We start from the raw sequence: 22,727 nt of genomic DNA, 5'->3' as shown, positions 1-22,727 counted from the left end.
CTGGAGATGTTGTGAAGCAGCCATCTTGGCTGTGGGACCATGTCATGAGCCACTAAGACAGTGTAAACAGGTGTCTAAGAACAGATTAATTAATTTTTACATTGATTCCTATGGGAAAAATTATTTTGGTTCTTTAACATTTTGAATTTTGAATGGCATTCAGGAACAAATTAAGTTCAAGAACTGAGGTTCCACAGTATATAGTATAAAAGATTATGTAAATATGTGATACAACATTAACATGAGAGGTAACACCACCAAGACAAAGACACATCAAAACTGACCTGATCTCTGCTCTTATCCCCAACAAGCACCACAAGGGTTCTATGGCCCACCACCATTCCATTTTCAATCAGGATGCGTATTCGGTTGTCAATCTTCTTCTTCACCATGTTGTCTTTGGTCAAGTCACAGGCAATTTAATTTCTAAAAAGAAAAAAAAAAGTAGATCATTAAAATCATGTCTTGACCAACAGTGGTTTAGAGGACAAATATTTATCTATGTAAGCCTTTTGTCACAAAGGTAACTTGTCAGTTCATCCATACATAACAGGGATGATAAACTCAAACTTCTGAAACACAAGTGTATGCCATTGATCTATCTTTTCTCAATTATACAAAAACTTATCAGTAAACCTAAATACCTAGCTGACAACCATACGGCTGCATATAAAATGATAGGGGTATTGGAAGAGAGAAAAAGCGAGAGGATCAGATGGAGTATCAGGTTTCATTTTAAATGAGTGCAGGAAACAGTTAACTGAATTAAGTGCTCATTACCAACTGGAAGAATGCCTACAGAATGGAAGACAGCACACATAGTGCCAATTTATAAGTGGAAAGAAAGAAGAACCACTAAACTATAGACAATATCAATGACCAGCATGGTATGTAAGATCTGTGAAGTAATAAAGAAGCAGTGAACAAAATTTCTAGAAAAAACATGATATAATATCAGAAAAAAAACAGTATGGTTTAAGACAAAAGTGATCATGTGTAACAAATTTGATGAGCTCCAATTCAAGTGACTGACATAACACAGGAGAGGGATGGATGGTTACACTGTGTATTTAGATCTATAAAAAAAAATTAATTAATTAAAAATTTAAAATTTAAAAATTAAAATTGACAGTTCCTCACAACAAGCTATAATGGAAGATAGAAAATATAGTAAATGGAAAAATAGAAAACTGAATGGAAAGTCACTTAAAGGGAAGAAAAATTATAATGGTAGTAAAAGATTAAAAATAAAAATGGAGAAAAGTAGATACTATCACAAGGATCAGTGCTGGCACCAATACTTTTCCTGATCTACATAAATGATATGCCTGAAGGAGTAAAGAGTTCCATGAGCTTGTTTGCAGATGATGCAAATTACAAAGACATGTAAGAAACAACAAAGACTGTGAAATTCTACAAGAGAATTTAAATAAAATCTGGGACTAGTGTAAGAAATGGGGGATGGAATTTAATGTGAAAAAATGTCATGTAATGTATATGGGAAAAAAGTTAAAAGAAACCCAAATGGACATATATAATGGTTAATGAAGATATAATAAGAATACAAGAAGAGAAAGATCTGGGAGTGACAATACAGGATAGTCAACAGTCAGAGAAGCATGTAGAAAAGATATTCAGATACATATAAAATGTGTGAGAAATATTGGAACAGCATTCCACTACATGGATAACATTGCTTTTCTTGGATACTGCAACAGTAGGATGACAAATTAAGCACACACACTTCTCTCTCAAACTGACAAGAAAAAATAGGTTTCTTCCCCTTCTTCATGAAAGTTGTAATTGTGACTTTGTTTCTTTGAACTAGAAGCTATTACTGTTCTCTTTAGTATGAATGAAATCAATGTGAATAACACAAGTGCTGAATGTGCAGTGGTGAAGTACTCCGCACCATGCAAAAGATAGACACCAACTGCGCTGGTGAACGAATTGAGTAATGAACCTAAACACAACACCTAGCGGTAAGTCTAGTGTGTAGTACTCATCTGTCCTACACCCTCACTCCCTCCTCCCCTCCTACAGATTCTCTCTCTCTCTCTCTCTCTCTCTCTCTCTCTCTCTCTCTCTCTCTCTCTCTCTCTCTAATTATGTGTGTAATAATTAATAATTTTAGTGGATTCATATTACATATTTTCTTAATTGTTATAGCTAGAATAAAAATAAATAAAAAAAAGAACTATATAGAAATGTTAAAATGAAGAACGTTTCATAGTTTTCTGGTTGACCCTTGCAGGCACCATAATATAGTCCCAAGGGTGCCATGGTGTCCGCGAGCTATTGGTTTGGGACCACTGACTTAATTAAAGACTTCTATGAGGTCCCCTCTTAACCTACATCTCTTTAAAGAATATAAATTTAATAGCTTCAATCTTGCTTCATAAGGAATACTCCTCATCCCCTGTATCCGTTTTAGTCATTCTCCTTTGTACTGATTCTAATAGACCTATATCCTTTCTGTAATATGGAGACCGGAACTGCACAGCATTATTTAGATGAGGTCTGACCAGCACCAAATATAACTTTAATATTACTTCAGAACTTCTACTTTTAACACATCTGAAAATTAATCCTAATACCCTACTAACCCTGTTTCTGGCCTCTATGCAGTGCTTTCTTAGACGGAGTTCAGTGCTGATTATAACTCCTAAATCTTTTTCGTACCCTGAACCTACCAGAGCTTCATTGTTTATTGTGTACCTGCCGTATGGGTTTCCTCTACCTACGCTAAGTATCTTGCAGCTGCTGATGTTAAACTGCATTTGCCATCTGTCTGTCCATTCATTCATCCTATCCAAATCTGCCTGCAAGGTGATGGCATCTGATTCTGACCTAATTAATCTACCTATTTTCATGTCATCTGCAAATTTACTAACATCACTACTAATTCCACTATCCAAGTCTTTGATATATGTTAAAAAAACAATGGCCCTAATATTGATCCCTGTGTCACCCAACTAATTACTTGACCCCACTTGGAATTAGAGCCGTTCATTGCAACTCTGTCACCTGTCACTTAGCCACAACTTTATCCAGTGTAACACCTTCCCATCTATCCTGTGCGCCCTAACCTTTCTCAAGAGCCTCTGATGGGATACCTTATCAAATGCTTTACTAAACTCTAGATCTAGGATGTCATAACTATCACCATTATCTGCCTCATAAACTTTACTGTGAAAACTTAACAAGTTTGTCAGGCAAGACTTCCCCTTCATGAAGCCATGCTGTGATTGACTGATCAAGTTATGTTTGTCTAAATGCTCCTTAATGTTCTTCACTATTATTGACTCATTTTACCTACAACAGAAAATAAAGTGACAGGTCTATAATTAGATGTTAAAGTACTACATTCACCTGCCTCCACATTACTGGTACCTCACTTGACTCAAGTGATTTCCTAAAGACAGAAACTAATGGTTCACTAATAACCTCTTTGCATTCCTTAAGTACTCTGAGATATATTTCATTTGGTCCTGGTGTCTTGAACTTTTTTAGCCTATCTATTTCCCATTCCACTATCTCTTTAGTTATGGTAATATCTGTCAGCTTCTCATCTCATTCTCTTTTGCTCTAAACATCTGCTCACTATTCAGCATTTCCTGCATTTTTTCCTAAGTGAAGACGGTTAAAAAATACTCGTTCAGAATTTTACTAATCTCCTCCCCAGAACTAACCAGCTCCCCATCTGCTGCCTTTAATAAACCTATTGTTTCCCTATTCTTCATCCTGTATACCTGATAAAATCCCTTGTGGTCCATCTTTGCCTGGCTGGCTACCTTTAATTCATAACTGTTTTTAGCTTTCCTCGTTAACCTCCTGACTGTTCTAATTCATTATATTGTGGCCTTAAAAAGCTCTTCCCCTGTTTTTAATCTCTTATATATACTTCTCTTCTGCCCTACATAATATTTCAACCTAACAATCATCCATTTAGGGTCATTCTTCTGCGATCTTATTGCTCTTTAAGGGATGTTTGCTAACTATCCAGTATGTAATTTATCAACAAAATATTTATACAACTCATCTACATTTACTTCCTCTAATCCTCTCATCTCAGTCCCCTCCATCTTCTCCACTTCATCTTCTGCTCCCCTCAACCTCACCTCAGCATGACCTGACCCTCCAACATACACATATCTCCCCCTCTCTCACTCCTCTGACCCTTTCGGACACTTCTCCCTTCCTCTTGCCCTTCACCCTCACACATCAACTCACATGTACACACATGGTGCAGATGTTTATCAAGTTTTTAAGAGTTTTGTAGACAAGGTCAGTTTAACTCTTCAAAAGCTTGCATCAGTAACAACAGATGGTGCCCCATCTAAGACTGGTAGCAATGTTGGCTTTGTAGCACAGTGCAAAAAGATCCTGCATTTCCTCAGTTCATTAGTTATCATCGTATCAAACATAAGCAAGTGCTTGGTTCCAAAGTTATTAACTATGAACATGTAATGAAGGTAGTTGTGAAAATCATTAATTCCATTTGTGCTAAACCTCTTCAGCACAGGTTGTTTAAAGCATTTCTAAATGAAGTGAGTGCTCATTATGGTGACCTTCTCTTGCACACAGAATTGCACTGGCTAAGCAGGGAGAAAGTTCTCCAAAGATCTGAACATCTAATTCCTGAAATCAAGAGCTTTTTTGCAAGAAAGACAGGACTCACATGAAGAACTCGATGATCCACAATGGCTAGCTGACCTAGCATTTTTAACTCACATCACATCTAAGCTTGATGAGTTAACTCTAGAGTTGTAAGCACAAATGAAACCTGTCACAAATTATAAGTTCAGTAAATGCCTTCATAAATAAGTTGAAGCTATGGATGTCCCAGATCTCTAAAGGGCTCTTACTACACTTCCATTTGCTGCAAGAAAAAACTGAACACAAAAAAAAATGAAATGCAGTGTTCACACATACACAAATCAGCTCAACATAATCTTGGATGGGTTTAAGATAAGATTTGCACACTTCAGTAATGTTCTGCCAACAGTCATGTTCATATCATATCCATTTTGCAAAAGTGATGTCAGTGACACTGCATCTCAACTTAGCTTGCTTTTCAACCTGAACATCTCTGACCTGGAGATTGAAATGATTACATTGCAAAGTGACTTAGAACTGAGAAGCAAAGCAAATCACCCAGAATTCTGGACATCAGTAGTGTTGGGGAAATTTCCACTTCTGAAGGAAATTTATCATTTATCTATGTTCGTGCTTTGGGCCAACATACATGTATGAATCTGGATTTTCAACAATGAAAATTTTAAATACAAGTATAGGTCATGTCTAACTGACAGTCACCTAAATGACTGCATGAGAATGGTGGTTACAAATTACAACATCGAGATATCTAAGTTAGCAAAAGGAATTCAGAGCCAGTCTTCTCACTAAATTCTTGAAAGATAAGAAAAATTCTCTCTCTCTCTCTCTCTCTCTCTCTCTCTCTCTCTCTCTCTCTCTCTCTCTCTCTCTCTCTCTCTCTCTCTCTCTCTCTCTCTCTCTCTATATATATATATATATATATATATATATATATATATATATATATATATATATATATATATATATATATATATATATATATATATATATATACACACACACACACTAGAACCTCAGTTATTTAATTTAATTCATTCCCGAATGCTGTTCGAAATCTGAAATATTTGAAAACCAAAACTAGTTTCCCCATAGAAATCATCGTAAAATAGATTAATCTGTTCTCAGACACCCATCCACCATGTCTTAGCAGGTAATGACCGACACTCCCACTGCTAAGATGACTGCTCCACAACATCTCCAGCTTAGAATTTTTTTTTTATCCAAAAAGGATGTATTTAATGAACTTAGTAACACAGAACTCATCAAAAGACACTGTTTAGACCATGCAAGTCTTTGTCACTTTTCTAGTGAGGGAAGCCTTACAGAGTGATACAGAGAAGAGCAACCAATTTACCGCCAAAATTAAGGTGATCATAAGACTTAAACATCTTGTTGCTGGGAAAAGCTACTGGGGAAAATGCAGTTGTGCAGTACTTATGGCATTGTGAGTCATAGAGAGAGCCACAGGAGGCTCAGGATAACTCCTGAGCACTGAACCTTGTTTGTTTACATCAAAGTTCTTCAACTTCTTCAACAGGATCCCATTTAACTTATTTCAAATATTGAATTACTGTCTTACTCTCTGTGTCTCTTCTCTAAATATATATAAACAAAGGAAATTTTTATAGAAACTATAAATTAGTAATATATGGCTGTTTTTGCTATGTTTAGTAGAATTTGAAATCAAGTAACTTTGTTCGAAAACCGAATTATGGTAAAGAAACCGAAGCAATTATGAACCTAAATTTTTGTTTGAAAACCGAGTTGTTCGAAAAGGGAGACATTCGATAACTGAGGTTGCACTGTACACACACACACACACACACACACACACACACACACACACACACACACACACACACACACACACATATACCGCGCACGGACCGGTACAGACTCAGTGCGATTCCCACCATGGTGCGAGCCATCAATCAATAGTCTCTTCTAGATTAGACTTACCTTTAGGATTAATGTCAAGTATTTCCCCATCCCCTATGTACATTTTCAGTTTGTTAACTGCCTAAATGATAAACCGTTTATTATTATTATTATTATTATTATTATTATTATTATTATTATTATATATATATATATATATATATATATATATATATATATATATATATATATATATATATATATATATATATATATTTTTTTTTTTTTTTTTTTTTTTTTTGAGAGGGAGGGGAACAGTGCCCTCCACTGTGTTTACAACAACAGATGTGACCCACTGCCTACAAAAGGTTGGGGGCCATTGCTTTAAGTGGTATAACAGTTATAACAATAGGGACATAAACAAAATTCTTAGGATCACTAACTAGGGCAGAACAAGAAATAACAGGTTCAAGCTTGAAAAATTTAGTTGAAAAAGAAATAGGAAGGAATTGGTTCTCAAATAGAGTGGTAGATGAATGGAACAGATTCAGTAATCAAGTTGTTAGTACTGAGTCATTAGGAAGCTCAAAGAGAGACTTATGGATGGGGATGATAGGTGGAAATAGGTAGGTATATTTCATACAGGGACTGCCATGTATAGGCCTGATGGCATCTTGCAGCTTTCCTTATTTTTTATGTTCTTATGTACTTCATGCTACCTATTAAAATGCTTCACTTCGCAATGAAGTTTTCCATGCCCTCACTGGCCTTAACCCTCAGAAGGCTTATGAACCTGTTGAGGTCCCTACCATTGTTCTCCAGAATTGTGCCTCTGTGCCTGCACCTTGCCTAGTCAAACTCTTCCAACTCTGTCTATCAACATCTACGTTCTTGCTGGAAATTTGCCTAAATTCAGTCTGTTCCTAGAAAGGATGACCATTCTAATCCCTCAAACTATCATCTTATTGCTTTAGTTTTATGCATCTCTAAAGTTTTGAATCTACCCTCAAAAGGAAGATTCTTAAACATCTATCACTTCACAACCTTCCATCTGATCACCAGCATGGATTCTGTCAAGCCACTCTGCTGGTGATCTGGCTTTCCTTACTGAGTCCAGGTCATCCTCTTTTTTAAGGATTTTGGTGAAACTTTTGCTATTGCCTCAGACATATCACAAGCTTCTGACAGTCTTGCATAAAGCTTTGATTTCCAAGCTACTCTCCTACAGCTCTTATCCTTCTCTTGGTAACTTCATCTCCAGTTTCCTTTCTAACCTTTCTATTGTTGATGTGGTGAACAGTCACTGTTCTTCTCCTAAATCTATTAACAATAGTGTTCCTTAGAGTTCTGTCCTGTCATCCACTCTCTCATTACTCTCTTACACTCTTCATTAATGATCTACGTCAAACTTCTTGGTCTATCCACTCCTACGTTGATGATACCACCCCACACTTTTCCATATCTTTTCATAGATCTCCAACCCTTCAGGAAGTAAACAGTTCTCACAGGGAAGCCACAGAATGCCTGACTTTAGAGCTCGCTAAAATTTCTGATTGGGGCAGAGCAAACTTAGTACTGTTCAATGCCTCAAGAACTCAATTCCTCCATCTATCAACTCGGCAAAAGCTTTCAGACAACTATCTCCTCTTCTTCAATGACACTCAACTATCCCCCTCTTCTACACTGAACATCCTCAGCCTGTCCTTTACTAAACTGGAAACTCCACATCTCATCTCTAGCTAAAACAGCTTCTATGAAGTTAGGCATTCTGAACTGTCTCTGCCAGTTTTTCTTACCCCCCAGCTGCTAACTCTGTACAACGGCCTTATCTGTCCATGTATGGAGTATGTTTCATATGCCTGAGGGGATTCCACTCATACCACTCTTCTAGACAGAGCGGAATCAAAAACTATTCGTCTCATCAACTCCTCTCCTCTAACTGACTGTCTTCAGCCTCTCTCTCATCACTGCAATGTTGCATCTCTAGCAGTCTTCTACCACTATTTTCATGCTAACTGCTCTTCTAATCTTGCTAACTGCATGCCTCCCCTTCTCCCACAGCCTTACTGCACAAGACTTTCTTCTTTTTCTCACCCCTATTCTGTCCACCTCTCTAATGCAAGAGTTAACCAGTATTCTCAATCATTCATCCCTTTCTCTGGTAAACTTGGGAACTCCCTGCCTGCTTTTGTGTTTCCACCTTCCTACGACTTGAATTCCTTTGAGAGACGTTTCTATTTTTTACAACTGCTTTGGGCCCTTTTCTGGGACTGTCATCTCAGTGTTTGTTTTTTGTTTTTTGCCCTTGGCAATTTTTTTTTCTTTTTTTTTTTTTGTTGTCCTTGGATAAGTGGCAGCCAGTCCTCTTGAAGGGAATATTGCCAGTGAGTGTTACTGCTGTTATTTATTTGCGAGGACAAAAGATTTTTTTTCTGGTACATTTTGGTCTGTTTTGTATTAATCTGCTTTTCGTTTTTACTGCAAAACTTTAGTTTCTGATGGGGGTTTGGGGGCTAGGGGTAAAAAATTAAAACTAATGATTTGCAGGAAAGATAACATGCAAATTAATTCAAAACAGGCCGAAAACTACCAGAAAAAAAGTTTCATCAGGTAAACATTAACCTAGCTCAATATTCTCCGTATACAGATACTTAGGAGAAAAGTAAAGTTTGGCTTGTAAGAATGACTGGATGGGGTGGTCGTGTCATAATGCCGAACCGCCTGCCTTCCCACTGTCTCCAGGACTTCTGGCCACAAGGAAATGAGAAAAAATGGCATAATATACAAACTTTCCCTATTTCCAATGAACAAAAGGAATGGTTAAGAGGATGACAGCAGCAATGCCACGGTTGTGTACACCGCTGTTGCCTCACTGGTGTTTGTCTCACAGTCCCGGGCACCTCGCTACGAGGATATGATGGATAAACAACAAACATCATAGTGTTGCTCTACAATAAGCCATAACCTACCTTGGCTGCAGTATCCGCTGTGTGTGTGTGTGTGAGTGTGTGTGCAGGGGAGCACGGTAGCAGGGCAGAACTCGCCTCGCATGTAAACAAACCCACGTGGGACCCAGTGTTACCAGCTAGGATGACCACTAGCAAATTTCAAATTTCCCAAAATTGACTCAGAAAAAAATCAAAGATCGACCAGAAATTCCCAAGACTGAGAACAACATATAACTAACGGAAATTTGCTTGAATTAAGATGGAATCTTACCTTTCACTGTTACTGCAGGTATGGTATACACGGCTAAGAGGTTCGTCTTCTCCCTCAATGGCATCCTTCACAGCTGAATGCAGTATTGCCAACCTCTCTTCTCTGCCTTCCCGTTCTCTCTCACCACACCACACCTATAGCACAGACCACTTTTCTTGTCTGATGAGTGGTTTTTTTTTTTTTTTTTTTTTTTTTGAGGGTTGCCATTGATAACATGGTATCTACATCTTTCATTTCAGCTACAAAGCAACATTCGGTGACTCGCACCCCTACCTCTCCCACCGGCAGTTTCTGTTGTGTTACCCTACTTTAAGGACCATATCTCCATCCTCAACCAACCAGGGTAGAGCATCCTGACGGCCCAACGCGCAATGTGTTATTGTAATTTGAAGGTTTTGCCCAAGAAATTAATACCACTATGAGAAAAAATACCGCTTTCATATATGCGTACCTAGCTTAACTCTTTAAGATAAAGACATGAAATATCCCAAGATTTGAGGCATTTCTGCAAAATATTCCTAAGATCCCAAGATGAAGTGTGAAATCCCAAGATCTTGGAAAAAAATCCCATGTAGTTACCTTGACCAGAACATAAAATAAAAGTTGTAATTTTTTTTTTTCTGTCACTATTGCTACATCTTTCTTCATTGGTTTGTGTTCTTGTTTTTCACACTTGTAGGCCATATGTTGGCGTTTTTAAGTTGATTGGATTCCATTTTTCTCATATTACTAGGCTGTGTGTCTCCTCTTCCATCTCTCTCTTTCTCTCTCTCTCTTGAGTTTGTTCGTATGCCCTTCTAGTGTTTTTGTTCCATACATCTATTCTATTTTCTCCTTGTCTATAAACTGTATTCCAGAAACTACTTAAGTTGTCCGGTATGTATTCCGTATTTATTGATGTTCCATCATATTTATATATTATGGTTGTCTTGTTTCCTTTCACTTTTTTTCTTCTTTAAGTTTGTTGATGTGCTCCCATAGCTTTTTTTTTTTTTTTGTCATGTTCTGGTCTCATCTTATATCTTCAATTACTTTTTTTTTTCTCATGTTTCCACATGGCTTCTTTCATCATGCTCTTCACTTTCATTTTTTGTTCGTGATATAAAGTCTCATATTTCTTATATTCTTCAGTGTGATTTGAAGATTTTTTTTTTCTTTGTTGTAGTTTTGTCTTTTGCTTATTTCCTTCTTGATCTCCATTGTCATCCGTATTGGTTCTCTTACCATTTTCTTTTCTTGCTTAGTTCTTTTAATTTTTCTTTTCATATGTTTTTTCTGATGCACGTTTTATAACATTCTTCAATGTCTTTGTTCTTAGCCCATCGTCTAGTTCTGGCACATAGTTCTTTAAAGTGTCCTCAGTTATTTTCATATATATAATTTCTTCCAATCTATTGTTATATTTACATTTTTCTATATTCATTCATATAAATACACTTGGTAGATTATAGTTAGACAAGTCATACATTTCTTTATGTTCATCTTTATTCATATGTATGAAGCTTTTATACATTTTTTGGGCTCACCATTACAAAGTCAGTTGCACTTTCATGACAGCTTTCCAAAGTAATTTCTCCATTATAGTTTTGGTCTCCATTTAACAGAACCAAATTCCTGTTTTTAATCCAGTTCAACAGACTCTCACCATTTGTATTTACCTCTTGTGTCCTGAGATATCCAACATGACCATTAAAGTCACCCAGAAAATATATGGTTCTTCTCCAAGTTCATTTAATATATTATTTATTTCAATTTCCATAATTCTATTCCTTGCTTGACCACTGGTAGACATATATACAAGTAACAGCATAAAACTGTACTTTTTCAATTCACATTTCATTTGCAGTATGTCTCTATGGTCGGTGTTCACTTTTTTCTGTAACTAAGAAGTCATTATTCCTATGCATAAAACTTAAACTATCTCCTTTCTTGTCTTCCTTACCTCTAGTCGAGTCTTTATATTTCAAATCATCCAAAATGTTAATTTTCATATACTTCTGTTGAGTCTATAAGACACAATATTATATTCTCTAATATAAGCTTTTCTATCTCACATTGTTTCACTTGTGTAGTCCTTGTAGATTGAGCAAACTTATTTCTAGCTTGGCACTGTCTTTCTTGTTTACAAAAAAAAATTTCCTATGTCCCCTACTGATATACCATCCTTCCTCACTGGCATCCCTCTTTTCTTGCAGTTCCTTTCTGAGTTCCCTGTCTTGTTCTCTTTCTTTCTTCATTAGATCTGGGACTATCCATGCTCTCCTAAATGAGTCAATCCTTGAGTTTCTGACTGTTTTTGCTTTCTTTATGATTTCCCATTTGATTCTTTCATCTTTTAGCTTGACTAGGATTGGCCTTGGTTTTCTCCAAACCTGTGTTTGTCCTTCCTTGTCTTTTTCCTCATTTTCCTCTGCTCTTCTATATTTACCAATCCTGAAGGTTTCATCTATGTCTTCATTTTTTTGCTTCACTTTGTATTTCTTCAGATATCTGAACACATATGTCTAGTTCCCTCTCAACTTTCTCTTGTCTATTTGGGTTTTCTGTTTCCTCTATATTACATATGATTGTTTTTCTTTTTTCTCTCTTTCTCTTTTCTTTCTTCTAGTTCCTCAAAGACCTCCTCTATTATTTACTTCTTTAAATGTACCTTTAGGTTCTCTATCTTAGCTTCTAGAGACCTAACCTGGTCAGTGAGCTGTCTGTTGTCCTCTATCACCTTACTGGCTTTTTTTAAGTGCCAGATTCTCCTCTTCTTTATCTTTGTTCTTTATCAAGAACTGGAAGTTAGTAAAGCCTGTAACATGGAGAGATAGGAGAAGTGAGTCAGCAATAGACTGTCATAGTAAATGAACAGGTAGAACAATAGTGATGTAGGATATGGAAAAATTAAGGAATAGATGTTTCAAATCACATCTTAATAGGCATTACCATTGGGAAGACCAGTGTGGAAAGAGAAGTGGGACTTTAAGAATACAGACTGGTTGAAATACTGTAGAGAAATGGAAGAAATTATGCCAGGAGAGAGAGAGAGAGAGGAGGTAGGAAGGACACTAAGTGAATGGGAATGTGACATAAAACAAAACATAAGGTGCCAGGCAAAGAAGTCTGTGGGTGTAAAGATTAAGGTAAGGAAAACCAGACTGAAAGGATGGTGGGATGAGGAGGTAGCTAAGGCATTAGGAGACAGGAAAAGAGAAAATAGGAAACAAGGGAACCTAGCTAGACTGGCAAAGAGATCTGGAGGAAGATATGAAGTAGAGTGGGCACAGGCTTGGGATAGGTATATAGATGCAAAGAAAGCAGCTCAGGCAATCTTTAGAGGTAAGATTGAGAAGTGGGAGGGAAAGCAGGCAAGGATCCTCAACAACATGCCATGGAGAGAAAGAGAAAAGGAAGCATGGAGACAAATAAGGAGAAACTTGGGTGGGCCAGCAACACTCCAGGGGGTGAAGCTGAAGGTGGATGGCAGGAAGGCAAGCAGCAAGGAGGAAGTGATGCCCATAGTGGAGGAGTACTGGTGCAGGATTATCTGGCAGGAGGAGGAAGAGGAAACAGGAAATATGTCCATTTACAGTAATAAATCTAGGGGGATGGAAGATGTTGAGATAGAGGAGCAAGGCAGCTTTAGCAGTGAGAGCCATCAAAACAGAGAAAGCAGGCAGGATAGATGGCATCATAGGTGAGTTCATAAAGTATGGTGGGGGAAGCATTAAGACAGGCACTAACTGGGCTGTTCAAGATTGGAACAGGAGTAGAATTACACTCATACCCAAGGGAGGAGGAAAGCCAAGGGAGGATGTAGTTAATTACAGACCTATAGCAGTGGTAAACATACTAGCCAAGGCATTTGGTTGGGTGATTAATAATAAATTGAAGACTTGGATAGAGGAGAATAAGGTGCTTGGAGAGGAGCAGAGTGGTTTTAGGTAGGGCAGAGGTGGCTTAGAAAATGTGCTCGTTATGAAGGAAATTATTGAAAGAAATATAAAGCTAAGGAAGGAGCTGTATTTGGTTTTCTTAGATATAGAGAAGGCCTATGATAGGGTAGACAGGAGCAAACTGCTGACATTACCTGCACACAGAAGGGTGGACAGGAAAGTAGTGCAGGTAATTAGGAGGTTGTATGAGAATAATGATGTGAAGTTCACGTTAGGAGACATTAGTACAGGTTGGATGAGAAACAATATTGGAGTACGGCAGGGGTGTGTGATGTCCCCAGCCTTATTTAAGGCTATAAGGCTCCATGTAAATTTAATATTTACATAGAGGAGTTAATAACAAGGATCAGGGTATCAGGGAAGGGTGTTAAAGTTGGGGATAGGAGAATAGGATGTCTAACCTATGCCGGTGATATAGTGCTGATGTCAGAAGGAATAGGAGGTGAAAATCAGATGAAAATAAATGAAGGAAAAGCCAGGAAGATGACAGGAATGATAATTAATGCAGGGAGTAAGATAGTCAACAAGTATGAGGTAAGTAGAAGTTTATGGAAGGGAATGGCAGTACCTTACTGCTTGTATGGGTCTGAAATTACCTACTACCATGAGGGAGACTTAACAAGATTAGAGAAGACCCAGAATATAGTAGATAAGTTGGTTAGGTGTTCCACGCAGTACAGCAGTAGAATCTGTCAGAGGAGAGATGGGCTGGAGCACCTTCAGAGAGAGAATAATTAAAGGGAAGCTGTGCTTTTTGAAGAAGATAGAAGGACTTCATGAGGATAGGTGAGTGAAACAGGTAGTGAGGGAAAACTCTATTAGATCTTCATGAAGTAGAGAAATGGATAGGTGGAAAAGAAGAGAAAATTTTGATGAGGACTGGAGGAGGATAAAACACAGAGAGGTGAGGAAAAGGATAGAAAAAGGTGATTTAGTTAGATGGCAGACAAGGATAGAAACAAAGTCTACATTAAAGTGGTACAAGTGGAAGGAGAGACTGAGGTGCTCCAATGGCATGTAGGAGACTGGGGCAGCAAGTTGTTTGTGAAGGCAAGGACAGGGATGCTGGAGGTGAAGGCTAGGAACAGGGTTGAGTTGGACCAGGGATGTAACACATGTGGAGGGGTGAGGGAGACTATGGAACATTTCCTAGTGGAGTGTGTCAGGTATGAGGAAGAGAGAGACAGGCTGATAGGCTCCATAACTGTAATTTTAAAAGATGAGTAGAGTAGGAGATTAGAGGAGGAGGACAGTGCAGTCCTCATGGTGCTGGGCCTATGTCAAGGGAAGAGAGAGAGAAAAAAAAGAGAGATAGTAAGGGTGATGAAAGAGTTCCTAGTACAGGGATGGAGGAAACATAACATGTTACATCTGTAGTTTTGTTCCCTGTGCTGTGCTTGCCACTCTCCTTCAACAGGTAGTGGACGGACCGGAGCATAACACTGAATGGAAGGAGGACCTATCAAGAGATAAAAAGCGGAAGAGGTCACAAAAAGAAGAAGAGGACAAGAGGAAAACCATACTATGGCAAGTTAAAGGCTTAGAAAAAACAAGTTCAGTGATGAAGAGTGCTATGTACTCATCAGAGAAGTACAAGAGAGAGAAAGGCAGTCCTGCTGGGAGTGTTGAGTGCTCCTGTAATCACGGAAATCAAGTAGTTTTAGCACGCCGCGTGGACAACTGTGACAGCAGCAGTGAATGCAGTGGGTGGTGAGGACAAGACACCAGCAGAAATCAGCAGGAAGTATGTGGACTTTAAGGGTGTGGTGAAGAACAAGATTGCAAGGATATGACAACATGAATTGCAGACAGGTAAATAATTATGGGTACATTCTATATTATAATGGACACTTAATTGGGCACTATAAATCTGCCCTCACTAGTGTTTAGTAATCTACATAATATACCAGTCATGAAAAGGAAATAAAAAAGAAAATAATTCCAGGTAAATAAATCAAATTAGCCTATCAATATAAGGTAAATCAAGAACTATTAGAGGTAAATAACTTACCTAAATGAAAATTTACCAAATTCATAACTAAGTGCATACAGCTTATCTAATGGTTATGGCCATAAATTGGCTTATTTCACTTGATTACCCTCAATAAGGAATATTTATATTAGAAAGATGAAATCAGAGATGCTCTTCTTCCCTTACAAAGAGAGGTGCGTGTTACTCTACACTCAGAAATCACTTTTATTAATCTTGTCTACCTTAAAGACATTCATTATGCCAAATAAATTTCCTAGATGTTTTCTAGTCATTATTTGCTGATAATGTTAGTTTATTCTCTCTCTCTCTCTCTCTCTCTCTCTCTCTCTCTCTCTCTCTCTCTGTATATATATATATATATATATATATATATATATATATATATATATATATATATATATATATATATATATATATATATATATATATATATATATATATATATATATATATATATATATCATATTATTTCCGTAGTGGGTATGAACCCACCCAATGTTATTTCTTATGAGGGAAATGTTTTAGGTTTATCCTATTGTTTTGCATAAAAGTTATATTACCATTTCTTACTGTAACACCAGTGCATATGATGTCAAATCCCAACAAATTTTATGACTTACTTTCTATTATCCTCTTGTCTTTTGCTCCCAGTGTCACAATTGTTCCTAAATGTATGATTTGTTGTTTTCTTAAGTGTATATTTTTGCATGTCTCAGGGCCAAGTGAACTTCCACCTTCTGTTGAGCCTGTGCTGGAGGAAGAAGATGTAGTGGTCCACAGCCCTGCCACTCTCTATCTTGGGGCTTCCCGTGTGCCTTCCCCTTTAGTTCCCTCAGAGACACAAATAGGGGATGGTGACACAGTTGAGGAACCTCAGCAGGAACCTTCATCACCACCAAGGCAACAGAGAGTTCAAATGGAATAGCAGAGGTATAACAGAGAGGGGGTAGCATTGGAGAAGTTGCAAATGCAAACATACATCAGAATTTTTTGTATGGAAAGTGCAATTCTTTGGACTGGTTGAGCAACACTAGACTGCTTTAGCAACACATTTGATACTTTTGTTAGGCTGTGGCAGGCTAAGCAAAATAACATTTAAGCAAGATTTAAGCAGATTTGCCATGCACTTGCTCATGATCCTGAACCCAAAAAATTCTTGCCCATAAAACATCCATGTCATTGCTTAGCAAGTTTACATAATTTTTACTTAAAAACCTTAAAAAAGATAAAAAAAAATAAGTCACCCTCCTTAAACAAAGGTTTGTTAAGTATAAAAACTAGAATTTTTCTTGCTAAAAGATTTAAAGTACCTCGCTTGAACTAATGGTAGATTATGGGTTCTCAAATTTTTAACTCGTCGACCCTCCAATGAAATTTCAATTTTTCTATCGACCCCCTAGGTTTTATTTTAAGGAAAAAACAAACAAACAAACTGATGGTAAAATCAATATGAGTAGTAGTAGTAGTAGTAGTAGTAGTAGTAGTAGTAGTAGTAGTAGTAGTAGATGAATTATTATTATTTACTATTATTATTATTATTATTATTATTATTATTATTATTATTATTATTATTATCATTATTATTATTATTATTATTAATAGTAGTAGTAGTAGTAGTAGTAGCAGTAGTAGTAGCAGTAGTAGTAGTAGTAGTAGTAGTAGTAGTAGTAGTAGCAGTAGTAGTAGTAGTAGTAGTAGTAGTAGTAGTAGTAGTAGTAGTAGTAGTAGTTGACATGCAGTATAATAAAAAAGTAACACACAGGTGTATCTCAGCGCAACATGGTATACCTTTTCGTCTTTCACTGTTGGCATCATTTATGTAAAGGATGTGCCTGATGGGCCTCAACAAGGATAATGATGTTAGGTTGCAAGTTGGCGAGTTTCAGTCGAAAGTTATGTTGTTTTTCCAAGCCCAATCTGCTCCTCTGTTTTGTTAGGACTGCGTTTGCATGAGTGAAACTAGTTTCAACCATGTACGAACTTGGGAAAACAATTAACCCACTTCCCAAAGCTGAGGATATTTAGAAAGTTTGTTCTCGCTGATCCAGAATTCACAAAAGCCTAACACCGGTGTCAATATCACAATAATTATAAGAAATTGCTTTCCATACAACTCTAGCTTTTTGGTTTCTTAAATAATTCATTAAAAGCAATACAATGCCAGGAAGAATGTCTCTTTCCAATAAAGTATTTCCTAAAATATAATAGTTGACTTTGTCAAAGGCTTTCGATAAATTCTTAAAGGCAACAAAAGCTTTTCCATTCATTTTGATATAGGGATAAACCATCTCTTTGAGTAGGAACCAAACATCACTCGTTGATTTTTTTTTTTTTTTTTTTTTACAGAATCCCAGCTCCTGATAATCAAACACAATTCTTTCCTCTACAACATCCAAAATATGTAACTCAAAAGTTTAAGTATGCAAGATGACAACATTACAGGCCTATAGTTTCCAGGGTCACTGATATTTCCTTTTACATAATTAATAATAGGGATTACATCACTTTTGAGTAGTTCTGAAGGAACTCAACAATATGTATAGCAAGTATTCATAAATACAATAAAATATATGCAAAAATCCTGAGAGGCATATTGAAGTAGTTGAGAATGAATGCCATCATGCCCCACACCAGTGTTCAGTTTCTTAAAGTACTTTTTCAGTCTCTCCGGAGAAATGTTGAGTTTGCCCCCTTTTGAGTTAGCCCATGTCTCCGTCCGTTTAGAAAGTAGCTGCTGTTCTGCATTATCACCTGGAGTGTCATCATTTAACAACAATTTGTTAGTAAAAACCTTCATAATCTCAGTATCATTATTCTCCAATTACATCAATTACATCAATTACATCAAAATGCCTTAATTTGTTATTTTGTTGTTTAACCTCTTTCCTGAATGTTTTCATGTCCTTAGCCTCATATTTTTCTTGGATGGATATTGACCTTTCTTGAGCCTCATTTTTTTTTTTCTAAACAAAGAAAGAGCATCTTTAAATGTTTTCCTGCTTGTAGTCATATTGATAAATTCAATAGAATCTCTTGACTTTCTAACACTTAACCATTTTAAATAATCTCCTCTAAATTGATAATAAAGACTTTTAACATTTATATTACATCCATATATAACTTTGAATATGTTTTTCATCTTCCTTTTTCCATATTGCATTGATGATTGATGAATAATGCTGTTAAATTCATTAAATAAATATTCAATCTATTCGAGGAACGATAAATAGAATAGAAATAAATAAATAATAATAATAATATTAATAATATTTATAATAATAATAATAATAATAAATAATAATAATAATGAAAATGATAATAACAATAATAATAATAATAATAATAATAATAATGATGAAAACAATAATAATAATAATAATAATAATAATAATAATAATAATAATAATAATAATGTTACAGCGGCAGGCAAGGGGCAGTGCTAACTTGAATGTTGAGAAATATTGTCAGGGGGAGGGAGGGGGCGGTAACATTAGCTTTGTGAGGGTAGTGTCGGCTGGAGCTCAGATGGCTTTCAGTATAGACGGCACTGATTGAGTGGTGTGCCTGCAAAATGCGGTGACCTATCAGGAGGAGGATCCGAGGTGATGAAAAGCCTCGCAGGAACCCGGAAGTAGAGTCCAACGCAGCAAGACCTCTCGAGGGAGGCAGTTTTTTAAGGCGAGGAATAACTGAGATGTTACTGGCTGGGACATTACTACTGAGCCAAATCAACATGATGTCCTCCCGTTTGGTTTCTGTCGTCATAAGATTTGTGCTTTCTCATTACTGGTGGAATTCAAATGCTACTAATTAACGTGATAAACTGTTAATGGTCCCTGGTGGAAAATGAGAGGACACCGAAACAAAATTATTTATGAACTTATGTTCTTATTGGAATGACTACACCACAGTCCACGATTCTTATGTGAGTAACGGTGTCGCATTTGGCGGCGTTTTGCAAAATATCGAGACCAAATTCCACCTTTCCAAAGACGTTTCCACTTTTCGCTGGGCTTGAAAGGTCCCTTGTGGAGATAGCGAACTGCGCATTCAAGGAGCCACTAGTCTTCCTTGCTAACACATCTCCTTTCCAGTATGGCTTGCTTGTGTTATTTCCATTGAGCTTAGGCAACTGAGCGATTTCTCTTTCCTCGTTACCGATATGAATTCCTCCTAACACCCTTTCTCCCTCCTTTCCCTTCTTCCACACCCCGAGTAGCGGGGTGTCAACATAGGAAAGGCCCCGCTGTCCCGTGCACAGCAGTAGAAACTGTTGGCTTAGTGAGCAGTTGCTGAACAGATGAATGATGACCCGACCCCGATGTCCATTGTTCGGCCACTGCAGGTCCAAGAACACCCGGCAGGGGGGCGTCTGTGGCACAATGTCGTTCATCTGCAGACATGTACATTTCAGGAATCTCACACACACACACACACACATGACTCACTTCTTGTTATATCTGCATTAGTGCTCGAAGAGAATTAGTATTTTTATAACACTGGATCTTGGAACATGCAAGAGCAGGCAAGAGAGTATGACCTACCGGCAAAATGACGGAGTGTAGAAGTAGAATCTGCAGGTCACTCTTGAGCGAATGGACAAACAGTTGAAAGTCCTTAATGCTTATCCGTGCGTATCGACCATTCTCTAGGGCAAACACTCTGCCGCCCTTCAGTAATGTCATGGTGTGCGTCTTCGGTTTGAGGAGGTCGTCTACCTGCAGGGAAGTATACCAGTTGGGGAGGAGGGCAACTGAAGACAAGCATATTAAGATGGGAAAGCAACATACAACATATCATGGCCAACACTGAGCTCAGTGAAGGTTATGTTCACCGTCCAAGCCACCCGTCCACTAGACCAAGTCTGCTAGTCCCTGACAGACCTAACTTCTCGCTGTGCATGATGGCTCACTGGGTTACGGGGCAAAATTTGCCTCTTGCCATATGTGATTCACTACATAAGAGCAGCTAAGAAGCTGAATAAATCTACGGAGAACCTTCAACTATCACTTAGAATATCAGATAATTGAGGCAAAGTCACGAAAGAAGTTACACCTGGAAAGGTTTTGATATTATTCATCATTATTCACTTCGCACTTTTCAGATGTTTGTGGTGTGACTACTGGATTCTCGATACTGAATAATTTTTAAAACTTACATAATGTATATGAGGCGCCTAGAGCCAGAGTAACGTAAATGCCAGAAATAGAAAACGGAGAAAAAAGCGATCAGAGTTTTGCATCATTCAGAATGCAATATCTCCTCAATTAATTGAGATAAGAAGTAGGGTTTGGCTTCAAAACGTTTGTTATTGCATGTGGTTTACAACCTATACCTGGGCATTTAGTGAAATTAAAGCATTCTGAAAGGCTAATGGATGACTTTTTTTTTTTTTCTTATCCGGGTTATTTGTGGAAAAAAGCAACACTTGCAATATTTTGTTTATCAAACATGCATGCATTGTTTATTCATGTTCCTGTGTTAAGTTGTTTCAACAGCATGTAGTTTATTGAGATTCACCACCATTGAAGCCATTCTTGATTGACATACTAATTTTATTAAGCAAAATCGTAAGTGACACGTGCATGTACTTCCTAATCTGACCACCTAATAACAGTGGAGAATGATAAACGGTAGAAAAATAGCTTCTGTATGTAGGCATTCTGTAGTGCAAAATTACCGATGGCCCAAAATTAACTGTGCAAGACTGTGGCTATCGGCAACGTAATTTTGTCATAGCAGCCATCAGCACAGGGAGGCCCCATTATCCGTCCCTGTACGTGGTGGCCTGTAGACCTGCTCGCATATGCTTCTCTCATATTCCTTCGTCTTTTAGCTAAGTTTTTCTTCCACTCTGCAGGATTACGCACACTTTTTCCTTCCCCTAGAGGGTTCTGGCTCCTCAGGGGGCATGTTGTTGTCCACCATGATGATAAAATCTTGCGTATTAGCGTAAAAGAAAGGCAGTGTCATTCAGTGGTGGGGAGCTGTTGGAGGGTGCATGAATGTCTGTGGATGTGAGGTATGGGGGAGGCAGGCTGCTGTCAGTCGTGTCACGTGAAGCGAAGTGCGTGCTGTCATTGGCTCGCTGGCTGCTAGGCTGGAGTTACTTCATTCTGGCACCAGCCGCTCATTGCCTTGGTTCGAGAGCGACACGAAGGGTCTACAAATAACTGCATTTGGGTGGATTTTCGACCCTATTGGGGTGTCCATTCTGACTTCTACTCTGCTTTCCACCACAGTAGGAAGGTGGGGGAAGACAGTGCGATAAAAATTATCATGTTGGCCAGAGTTTCGCTTACGTTACTCAGGCTCTAGGTGCCTCATATCACTTATAATAATATACAACGCGGCTAGCAGAATAGCAACAGTTACGTAGTTTTATGTTTCCTTCCCAGAGATAACAGTTATATACATAATATCAAATTTGTCTCTTCAAGCAATCAATTTAATTCTATCTTTGTGCACGAAACATATGCAATGTCAATGTCACATTTTTCACACAATCAATATTCAGTAATTACTTTTATCTTAGCACAGGAAGCACACATGGTGTCACCGTCACATCAGTTCACGTAATTGATATTCACTAATCTGTCTAATCTTCATTCGCAATAGAAACCCAAAACACAAACAATATGTATCACAATAAAACACAAAATATCCTACAATTATTAATCCTCTTCTTACCTAATCATGAGACAATAAATTTCAAGACTGCTTTACACAACCTTTAAGTTCCAGTTCCTCTTACGTTTAAGTGATTCCATTCATCTCGCATGCTGCAACCCTCTGGTCAGGCCCTCTGAAAACTCTACTGGTCTCTCTCTGCTACTCACTCTTCTCTCTATTACGTATATGCCTATTTCTGTCATAAAGTTATCTTTATTTATGGGGATATCTTATATGTCCACCATTCAAATTACCGATCCATTCACGTGACCCGCTCATAAGTGTGGTACTTGAGCATAGGTTACCAATGAAGGTGTGAGGGCATGGTTAGCGATGAAGTTTTCTGTAGTTTCTGGTATGTTCCCGTGAAACACTTCGTTTTTCGCTCTTTATCTGCTTTTACC

The 22,727-nt window shown here is 37.6% G+C and overlaps 2 protein-coding genes and 1 long non-coding RNA gene across 12 annotated transcripts in view; 1 reads left to right on the top strand and 2 right to left on the bottom strand.

Annotated features, from left to right (window-relative positions):
* LOC135109050 (RNA cytidine acetyltransferase-like) overlaps nt 1-9,851 on the bottom strand; it is a 125,133-nt gene extending 115,282 nt beyond the window's left edge. For 2 of the 6 annotated variants that reach the window (XM_064020046.1, XM_064020049.1), the window contains exons 1-2: nt 9,718-9,851; nt 285-426 (exon numbers count right to left, since the gene is read on the bottom strand). In XM_064020046.1, the coding sequence (XP_063876116.1) occupies nt 285-392 (108 nt within the window). In that variant the 5' untranslated portion in view covers nt 393-426; nt 9,718-9,851. Of the gene's footprint in view, nt 1-284; nt 427-5,974; nt 6,118-9,467; nt 9,608-9,717 lie in introns of those variants that run through there. The other 4 variants (XM_064020045.1, XM_064020048.1, XM_064020047.1 and 1 more) reach the window with 4 other exon arrangements.
* Nucleotides 9,852-9,953: 102 nt separating this feature from the next.
* Nucleotides 9,954-18,505, top strand: LOC135109053 (uncharacterized). Of its 2 annotated transcripts, XR_010272562.1 has the most exons (4): nt 9,954-10,098; nt 15,076-15,470; nt 16,368-16,581; nt 17,998-18,505. It is a non-coding gene; the product is annotated as an uncharacterized LOC135109053 (long non-coding RNA). The 2 variants fall into 2 exon arrangements; XR_010272561.1 differs by having other exon boundaries at nt 10,005-15,470.
* Nucleotides 18,448-22,727, bottom strand: part of LOC135109052 (uncharacterized) — a 39,204-nt gene continuing 34,924 nt past the window's right edge. For all 4 annotated transcript variants that reach the window (XM_064020055.1, XM_064020053.1, XM_064020051.1 and 1 more), the window contains 2 exons: nt 20,196-20,369; nt 18,448-20,044 (listed from right to left, as the gene is read on the bottom strand). In XM_064020055.1, coding sequence (XP_063876125.1) covers nt 19,532-20,044; nt 20,196-20,369 — 687 coding nt within the window. In that variant the 3' untranslated portion in view covers nt 18,448-19,531. The remainder of the gene's footprint in view (nt 20,045-20,195; nt 20,370-22,727) is intronic.

The sequence above is a fragment of the Scylla paramamosain genome, chromosome 18, assembly GCF_035594125.1.
Source record: "Scylla paramamosain isolate STU-SP2022 chromosome 18, ASM3559412v1, whole genome shotgun sequence".
In the NCBI taxonomy this organism is placed as follows: Eukaryota; Metazoa; Arthropoda; class Malacostraca; order Decapoda; family Portunidae; genus Scylla; species Scylla paramamosain.
The sequence above is the reverse complement of the archived record's forward strand: the minus strand, read 5'-3'. Positions and strand labels throughout refer to the sequence as shown.